This window comes from Narcine bancroftii, chromosome 1 (genome assembly GCF_036971445.1).
Source record: "Narcine bancroftii isolate sNarBan1 chromosome 1, sNarBan1.hap1, whole genome shotgun sequence".
Lineage (NCBI taxonomy): Eukaryota > Metazoa > Chordata > Chondrichthyes > Torpediniformes > Narcinidae > Narcine > Narcine bancroftii.
In genome coordinates, this window is record NC_091469.1 from 112,005,199 (window position 1) to 112,015,778 (window position 10,580).

Consider the following 10,580-nt stretch of genomic DNA (forward strand, 5'->3'; position numbering starts at 1 on the left):
TGTCTGATGTGGTGTAAATCTGGCATGCATTGCTTTGCCCTAAGAGTTCTACTGGGTCCTAACATCTGTGGTATGTTATATCCCAATGCTAGCAGGGTTTGCAGTCCACATATAATTTATTATTGAGAAAGCAGACAAAGTGAGAGTTTCCTTTCTTTTAATAAAAAGATCGGTAAAAATACAAGCTTATAAATATGACACCTGCAAACTGTCAATCTGGTATTTCAGTTTTCCTGCTTTATTTATCATTCATGTCCATGGATACCACTAAGTCACTCCATATTTAAGAAGCCTGCTTTTGTAATCTGGGAAGAGACCTTACCCTCATTCGACTTGCATCCCTGAGATATTGACATCCACACCCACTGGGAAGATGAAAGTCAGAGTGCATTATTGTAGCTTGGTCTCACCAGATTTATAGTAAATTTATATCTCAGAGGACAATAAAGTACTTATTTTTTTAATATGTGCTGCAGTGGTTGTGGGAAGGATGAAAACTAGAACTAACACAGATGGAGTTCCTCAGATGCGAGAGACTGGTTTCTACATTTTGTGTCCTGTCAGCTGATGTGAATATTGCATTTTCACCCTCATTCATTGAGCAAAACTGTACTGCCTGCTTTATAAAAAGAATAAGGCATAAACATTGCCCTTTACTTGAACGGGTCCTTCATATCATGGCTGAAAGTAGACTTTAATGCTCCGGTAATTACCAACTAATTCAGCATATTTATCATCAATACAGCAATATATTTTCAAATTTAAATTTCATTGAAGAGAATGACAGGCTCATTAATTCACAGACTGATTAACAGATACAAATTATGCAAAAAGGCTGACTGTTTTGCAATCTCAATCAATGTTATAAGAGCATTTGAATTCAAAATCAAAATGTTTCAGTCTTTAAAATAATTTATTACATTTATCTTTTCCTCAGTTTTCACAGGCACTTAGGAAGAATCTCATTGAGCTAGGCATCCTTCCAAAATAAGCATAGACTGTTAATGTCAGCAGACAAATCGATTTTGGGGGCATGTCCCAGCTGGGACTGATTATTGAAAACAACAGCCTTCATTTGCATAGTGCCTGCAACATAAAAGTAAAAGACGTGCATTTATAAAGTTCTTTTCATGACCTTAGGATGTCCAAAAGCGTTCAACAGCCAGTGATGTATATTTGGACACTGTGGTAGAGAAGGAAACATGGCAGCCAAGTGAAGTATGATAACAACTAGATAATCTTTTTTAGTGATGTTGATTAAGAGATAAATATTGGCAAGGATGTGGTCAGATTTCCCAAGGCACATGATTTATACTGAGTAGTGAATGGGATGAACTGAATTCTAGGATCCTTACTGATGTTTTTTTGGGATAGCAGTCCATGATAGCATCCATTTAGAATTTGCTGGCTTTTAAAGATCAAATCAATCAAATTCTGTTTTTAGTATTGGAACTCCAGGATGCTTCAGCATTCTAGGGATTATAATCCACACTTCCATCCATCTTTCTTCCAGAAAAGTCACTTGAAAACAATCAGTAGCAGGAAGCCAGATTGATTCCTTTTCCTTCAAAGCTCAGAGGCACTGAAGAAATTACAGTACCCTCTGTCACTCACTCGAGATCAGTTAATTCAAAAATATCTGGTGTTAATGCCTTTGTGATCTGAATGCTCAGGCCCCCAGTGTTTGTATTACATTCACCTCTTCTTCTTTGGCTTGGCTTCCCGGACGAAGATTTATGGAGGGGTAATGTCCACGTCAGCTGCAGGCTCGTTTGTGGCTGACAAGTCCGATGCGGGACAGGCAGACACGGTTGCAGCGGCTGCAGGGGAAAATTGGTTGGTTGGGGTTGGGTGTTGGGTTTTTCCTCCTTTGTCTTTTGTCAGTGAGGTGGGCTCTGCGGTCTTCTTCAAAGGAGGTTGCTGCCTGCCGAACTGTGAGGCGCCAAGATGCACGGTTGGAGGCTAGATCAGCCCACTGGCAGTGGTCTAATTTATTGTGAAAAATCAATTAAACTGCATTTTGTCAAGACTGAAAATTATAATACTTATCTCGGGCATTAATGTGGCATTTGGCAAATTGCTGCTGCTGCCTTGCACAGGTGTAATTTTGTAATTTATAATAAACAAAATCTCACTGTATTGTTAAAAACATAATTAAAATATAAAATGATGAATTGTTCTTGGCTAGTGTTTCCTTCTGCCGCACCCCAACTCTTGGCAATACCATGTTTCCATTTATCACTATATCACCACACAACTCCAGGTGATAAATGAATGAGTTTGACAGATGTGCAAGTTTCTCGAACACTGCAAAAAATGGTACTGTTTAGCTGATAAATCTTTTGGCTTACCTTGTTCACATAAAGCACCAGCATAACTTGGCAAGCAGATGCAACTGAAACAGTAGATACCATCAATACATGTAGCTCCATTTTGGCAAGGGTTAGACTGGCACTCATCAATATCTAAATGAAATATAATTTGGTTATTTTGGTTAGTTTCACAGAGCATTGCCTTCACATGAAACATCAAACCAACTAGAATATCAGTAATCAAAGCAAACTGCACTGTTTAAACATGCTTCTTTAGAGTGTAAATCAGGAAGTGGCTTCTTTGAAGATTTGGATCAGCTTCCTAAAAACGGGAAGCAACCATAATTGTTAGGATTGCCTTCTGGTTAAGAAAGCTTTACTGAATGTCCTTCTTATCATATAAACAAAGTTGAACAGTATGACAAAAAATACCAAAATATTGTGTGCAATTTTTTTTTAATCTTTGAAAATCGGCACTTCGGTCTGTTACAAAACCAAAGCAAATACCATCCAGTGTGAAAAACCAAGAACAATTTTAATCTGATAAACATTGTTTTAATTTTATATCTTGGACCTCTACAAATTAACAGTTAAAGATATCTCACCACAGGACCATTATTATATGGATCTCTTATACATTACATCACTGACTATGGGCAGAAATTCAGTTGCCCTTTCTTTTTTTATATATATACAATAAAAAGATATTGCTTCATTCCCCTGTAGCTAACATACAAAACACAAAATGGTGGTCAAGTCCGAAAGATCGGCAGTATATCTTTGTCTCCTATGGATGCTGAAAAGACTGGCTGAGTACCTCCAGAACTTCAGGGTGTTTTTACTGGTTGTTCTCTAGTTTTTAAAATCAGTTCCCCATATCCAGCTTCCTGCTATCCTTATTTCTCCCAGATAATGGTGCTGTTGTTCATTTAAAATAATGATTTCTATATATCTATATATTTAAAATCATGACCTTCAAAACCAGAATAGATTAACAGAGATTGACCTCCTGCAGATTGTATTTATTTTTAGCTCCTGTTTCTTTTTTTTTAAGTTTGCCTGGATTGGAGAACATTTCTTATGAAGCAAAGTTGACAGAGCGAATGCTTTTCTCCTTGAAGGATGAGAGGTAATGTAATAGAGCTATATAAGATTATGGGGATGGGGTGGTGGTGGAGGTTGGTACGTAGATAGGCACATAGATGTAAGAAAAATAGAGGGTTTTGGGTGTGAGATAGGGAAAGATTAAATTGTTGTGGGGTAGGTTTGCATTTGTTGGCAAATTGTGGGTAGAGGGGCCTGTATTGTGCTGTAATATTCTATCTTCCATAAAATATAACAAACTATCACAGGAAGGTCTGGTTAGCATTCCAGATTAAATAAACTGGAAATAGTGACCAAATAGAAAACAAAATGTCAAAAATAGAAAGGAGCAAGTTGGGTTACTTGATGGACTTGAAGAGATTAGACAGTGGTGTTGCTAGAACACTTTTTTTTATATATGTGTGATTTGGATATTTGACTGCAAAGTAAAATTACAAAATATTTGATGAAACCCATCTTAGAGTCATGAAAAGTTGGAGAAGCTGAAATGCTTGGATTAAAGGAGGCTGATGGCAGACTTGAAAAAGGTCAAGATTAAAATAAATGAAGAAAATCTGCTCCCATTAACTGTTGCCACAAGGGCAAGGGGTCAAGGATTTAATGTTTTGGGCAAAGATGAGGCAAATTTCTTGCATTGCATTTGGTTGATGCCTGAAACATGGCGCCAGGTGAGATAGTAAAAGCAGATAATGATAGCAACATTGAATAGAGGAATACTGACCATGTGCATGCAGATAGAATCAGTTCAGATCAGTATCATGTTCTATATCCCATGTACTTAAGATTCATTTCTCTCCTTCCCAGTTCTCACAAAGGGTCCGTGACCCGAAACATTAATGCTTCATTTCCCACAAACACTACCCATTAAGTGTTTCTAAATCTACACTGCCTCTCGCAAGTTCAATCAAACTTCACCATTTGACAATAGTTTTGCCCTAATTATTGTTTCTCATACCTGACCTACCTCATTTGTTCAACTGACCATTCTGCAGTGAAATTAATTGGTGTGTGGTTAAACTGACAAATAATCGCAACATTTTCACATCCTTTCTTAAACAACACATTTTCCATTTTCTCATCTTGTGCCGCTCTGTGGTAAATCCTTTACAACTTCACAACATTTATATACAAGCCATCCAGTTCAGACGACCTTTCCCCTCTAAGCATAGACAGTCTTTTCAGTGTCCCCTGCCTTCCAATTTTCAGCCCAACTATTTATTATCTTACCATCTCAGCTTCACTCGCTTCGCAAATAATCATGAAACATTCTAGCTTTGGCCAACATTTCTAAGCACATATAATTTTCTTTGTCTCTGAAGGCCCACCCCCTGCCCATTCCCCACCGCCCTTACGAACCATTAATAAAAGCTTATCAGTTTCCATTATTATCTGTTTATTTATTTATTTTCAGTTATTCCATTTGTTCATAGGCGTTCTTTTCACGTAGTGTCTCGACGCTGGCCCACATTGTCCTCTTTGAATCTCCATTCATCCCACTGTATTTAGTCTAGTTCTTGTTTGGAGAATTCACCTGACATGTTTGTCTCGTTGTTTGTTTAATCGTATTCTGCCTCTCCTCCAACGTAAAAGAAGCCTGGTTTTGGCTTTTTCTAAGAATGTACCCAACTGGCGCCTGAAACCTTTCAATAGATCCTCCTGTTGGATCTCACAGTTTCTTTAGACATTGGTTTCTTTTCCCCTGGCTAAATCCATTCTCACCACATTGGTGCTAAGCTTCTCCCATGTTAGATTTTCTTTCTCATTTACATTGCTAATATAAACATCATGCAATAATTCTCCCATCTACTTCCCCCTCATTTTCCAGCACAAATCTATCAATGCCTCCTTTACATTTGGACCGAGGACATACTGGTCATGAGATCATATCAACACATACCCCAAATTCCTCCCCTCACTTCAACCTAGTTCCAATTGTCATTGGTGGAATTAAACTCCTCCAATATCACCTGTCGACTTCCTGCATTTGTCTTTAATTTCCATGTAGATCTGTTCCTCTCATTTTTCTTTCGCTATTCAAATACATCCCTTCTATTCCCTGACCAGTACAACCACCCCATTTTGCTTTCTATATCATCAGTACTGATAGTATCAACAATACAAAAATATCTAGCTCATCCCCCTTCCCCTTGCAAAATGAGTTTTCCTTTACTTGTGATATCCCTTACCCTGTCACCAGAGATGTAACACGCCATGCCCGAGTCACAATGATGGTTGGAGAACGTGAGAACTACAACCACAATGACCTGCAGTTCTAGGCTCTGTTGGTCTTCAGTTGCACACCCTTTCCCATTGGTACCACGTTCAAAAGCACGCCATCCCCAGCTGATCCACTACTGAGTCATTTGATGAGCTCAAGAAAATGCTTTGCACTTTATTGCTTTTTAAACACATTCAGATTTTTAAACGTTTTTAAACACATTCATCTGTTTAAAATGAACAAACGTCTTTACCTAAGGGGAGACCGACCACCAATTCAGGAAACACTTGGCCTCTCTGATTTTGTACTTAGTCTTGAACTAACATTCAACATAGCAAATAGAACAGTACAACACAGATACAGGTCCTTCAGCAGATGCTGTCTGCTCTGAACACGATGCCAAAACCAAAACTCTTCTGCCTGTACACAATCCCATACACCTCAATTCTCTGCATCTTAAACGCTTTTATTGTATCTGTTTCCACCACTTCTGCCAACAGTTTATCACTCTGTGTACAAGAATTTGCCCTGCACAACTCTAAATGCTTCCCCTCTCACTTTCAAGCTTGGGAATCCAGCAACTGCAGCAATAAATGTTGTCCCCTGTATAAATGAAGTATCCTTAATTTCCCACATGAAACTAAAATTTCAAATAATAGCTCTAGGCCCCCCATCCAGAATTAAAACTATCTATTCCAACTTCCAGAATCTAGCTTGTCTCTTTACACTATTAATTTTATTTAATGCCTTTAGGCCTTAGAATGCATCCAGTTGCATGGAATACCAAAACACTGAGGTCTCCAGCACTGCAGTTCTTCTCTCACTGCAGTGAATTCCCTCATGCCAAGCTTCTGCAAAACCCTCCTGTATACAGGTAGTCCTTGACTTCGGACCAACATGAGTTACATCCATCCCCTCATAAGACCGAATCTTTTTAAACTCTGTATTAAAACTACCGTACAAGTACATATTTTTGTATTAAAAGTACTGTATTCAGTGGTCCCCACTCCCCAAGGCAGTTCTAAAGTCCCGGCTCTCCAAGGCAGCCCTAAAATCCCGCTCTCCGCAGCAGCCCAAAGTCCGCGCTCCCCACGGCTGCCCGACACCCAAGTCCAATTACTTTATTATAGACTAGAAGTTCATATGGGGATTAGGAAGTATCTTTATTGAAGGTACTGTACATATGTTTATATTCTTCATTAAAGATTCATTTGTTAATAATCTTTTTTTAGGGTTTCATTTAATCGTGCTTGGTGGACGAACTCGACTTACAATCAATCTGACTTCTGACCAATTCGGCGGTCCTAATTAGAGTCTAAAGTCGGGGACTACCTGTATAGACCAACAGAAATTCCTGAAACTTGAGACAGCTCCCACTGGTCAAAAGCACCATGTTACCAGTTTGAACAAGTCACCTGTGCAACTACAACTTTTCACCACAGACAGTGTGGAAGAAAGTTATGGTTAAAACTAAACTAAATATTAATTGTAAAACTTGGCTAAGTCTTAAAGAAGATTAAGACGAAATTCACCCTACATCAATTTTTTTTATCGACTATGTTTAAAACAACATTCCGAAAATGCTTGCATTCTGAGCAAATTTCCCTTAAACCTTTCTCATGAAATCACTTCATAGCATTGAATATCACTCAAGCATTGCTGTCTCAACTTTTGCACTTACCTATTTCGCAATGTTCCCCAGTATATCCAGGCAAACAGGTACACATGTAACTGGTATCTCGTAGAAAACAAGTGCCTCCATGATGGCAAGGGTGTTCTGAACATGGGTTGACATATACTATGACAAATGGAAATATTGAGAAGTGAGTAAGCACGATCACATTTTAACTGGTAAACGGTTAACTTATTTTACTAAAAATGGCCCAAAGAACAATGAGAATGATTTAATTGCTGCTGTGTGTTACACTAAGTCCCAATGATAAACATTATGGTGAAGTCCACTTATTGACTTATTTCTAAGGTTGTTTCTCAGCTTTAGTGGAGTGTTAATTCTACAAATCTGTACCATAATAATTAACCTGCTGATAAATATACAGTTTCACAAAGGGATTTGTGTTTGAGAGACTCTGATCAGCAGACAGTTTAATACAACAAAAATCTTTTTTTTTTGGTTTGGCTAGTTATTCGCAGCAGATGTTTATTTATAAAATAGCTAAGCACTGAAGTATTTGAGCACATATGCTTACATAGGTTTTATCTAAAATTCCTATTTTGGAGACGAGTGATTCAAAAATCACTCGTCTCCAAAAATTGCCTTTGTAACTTTTATATTGGCTATGTAAAGTACACTGTTTGACCTGCTGAGTTTCTCCAGTATTGTATTTTGATTTTGATTTTTGAGTTAAACTACTCAAAGAATATCATGGCACAAAGATTCTTCCCCTGAATTCTTATTTTTTGTTCACTTTACTCAAAGTAAATGAGCACCGTTGCATTGAAAACTATTGGAAGACTGAGCTGATAACTGTGCAGCAATGTAATATGGACTGACTAGGGCCTTCATGAATGGAGGGACAGATAATCTTTAACGCAGACGATTTGAAGACTGAGTAAAAGCTTTTTAAAATGTTGGCTGAGGAAGAAGATGAATTCAGGTCAAGTTAGGGTCATGAAGAGAGAAAGGTAAATAGAAAAAGGTAAATATAATTTTTTTTTCCAAAAGTTCTACCATTTCCACTTCAACCTTTCTGGCTTGCACTCTTAAACATAAGAACATAAGAAATAGGAGCAGGAGTAGACCATCTGGCCCATCAATCCTGCTCCACCATTCAATTAGATCATGGCTGATCTGATGATAGGCTCATCTCTGCCTTTTTCCCATATACCTTAATCTCTTGCTATGTAAAAATCTATCAAGCCTTGTCTTAAATAAATTTACTGCTTCAATGGGCAAGATTCACCACTCTCTGGGAAAAGCAGTTTCTTCTCATCTCTATCCTAATTCTACTACCCTGAATCTGGAGGCTATGTCCCCTAGTTCTGGTCTCCCCTACCAATATAAACAATTTACCTACCTCTATCTCTACCTTTCATAAATGTATATGTTTCTATAAGATCCCCTCTCATTCTTCTAAATTCCAGTCAGTACAGTCCCAGGCAACTCAATCTCTCCTTAATCATTGGAACCAACCTGGTGAACTTCATCTTCAATGCCTCCAAACCCAATACATCATTCCTCAAGTAGAGAAACTACACACAATACTCCAGATGCAGCCTCATCAGTACTTTGTATAGTTGCATCATAGCCTTCCTGCTCTGAAATACAATCCCTCCAGCAATGAAGGCCAACATTCCATTTTCCTTCTTGATAGCCTGCTGCACCTGCTAACCAGCCTTTTGCGATTTAATAACTACCAATAATATTTGAGCATGGTAAAGGCACAGGGCCACATCTTTCTTGATACTTCTTTGCAGTTGTCAGGTTTTTACACTGGCTTTAACAACTTTGTGCAGCCATTGTGGAGATAACATTCCTTGGTTTAGTTTGGTGGAAGGCAAAATTTTGATCCTTGTTTTGGGAAGCATCTTCTGAGCCATAACTAAATTGCCAATCCACAAGACCTAGCTTTCAGACCTCTCATTTTACCAATGCTGATTTTATTCCATATCTTTTGGTGCTATTTCTTTCATATCACCATTATTTTTGACATTAAACCATCTCACAATACCTACCCAAGAATTTACCATTTTTATTACTTTTCCTACAGCTAATGTGATTTTCAAATTTTGCTTCCTCTTTCCCCTTTTTTCTTCCTTTTTAACTTCACGACACTATCTACCTGAGAAAGTATCTGCAACCAGAAACATTAACCATCAAACTTCTTCATAGTTTGTTCAGATTGACTTTGATCAGATTGACATAACTTTTTTGATGAATCACCAGTTAGTGTAAATGAACCTTTTGAGATTCAGCTTAAATAGGGCATCACAAGCTATATTTGGCATCACACTGCAGAGATAATGAAACTACCAATGAACTGTGATGCACAATCAATAACTGAAAGACTGCAGTACAGGAATTGGAGGCTGGAGATGGAAAGCATCCCTTCAGTTGCTGGCTCACACTGACCCGGACTTGAACTAGGGGAAGGGTTGTAGCATGACATCCTTTATGAGCCAGCCAGTGAGAGCGGGGTCGAACACATAAGGTCATGGTATTTACATACACAAGTGGTTTCACCACAAACTGAAAATCCACAACTATTTTTTCTACAAGACAGGGCCATTTTATAAAGTTTTCGACTGTTTCCATCAATGTCACATCTAAACTATATTAGGTACTTAAGGAAGACAAAGTCATTTCTACTCGTATGCTATTTCATTTAGCAGATTGATCCAAACCCTTACTAAACTTTCTCTGTCAAAGTAAATACTGTAAAGATCTAAATGAGTAAACAGTTCTGATGAACAGTTGACTGGTCGATACATTGATCAGGAAAATAAGATTGGGGTCCTATTAACAATGAGCAAGCTGGAGGAACGATGCAGATCAGGCAACATGCATAGAAAGCAATGAGCAGTCTACATTTCAGGCCTCATTCCCTGCAATCAAGGATGCCAAGATTGGGCAAATGCCCAGATAAGAAGGTGGGAGAGGGAGGGGAAATGGGGAGGAGCACAGGCTTATTGAAACTTCAGATGTTGAAAGGATGGACAGCGTAGATGTTGAAAGGTTGTTTTCCATGGTGGGAGAGTCTAGGACAAGAGGGCACAACTTCAGGATTGATGAGTGTCCGCTTAGGACAGCAAGGCACAGGAATTTCTTCAGCCAGAGAGTGGAATATCTATAGGATTTGTTTCCACAGGTGATTGTTGAGGCCAGGCCATTGGGAATATTGAAGGAAGAGATTAGTCGATTCCTAATTAGCCGTGGCAGCAAAGGTTATGGGGAGAAGGTCAGGCAATGGAGCTGAGTGAGAAAATGG

General features: G+C 38.4%; 1 protein-coding gene across 1 annotated transcript in view; it reads right to left on the reverse strand.

Annotated features, from left to right (window-relative positions):
• The window catches only part of LOC138762704 (versican core protein-like), a 235,676-nt gene that overhangs the window by 46,025 nt on the left and 179,071 nt on the right, over positions 1–10,580 (reverse strand). Inside the window, exons 9-10 of the mRNA XM_069936293.1 lie at positions 7,316–7,432; positions 2,352–2,465 (exon numbers count right to left, since the gene is read on the reverse strand). Coding sequence (XP_069792394.1) covers positions 2,352–2,465; positions 7,316–7,432 — 231 coding nt within the window. The remainder of the gene's footprint in view (positions 1–2,351; positions 2,466–7,315; positions 7,433–10,580) is intronic.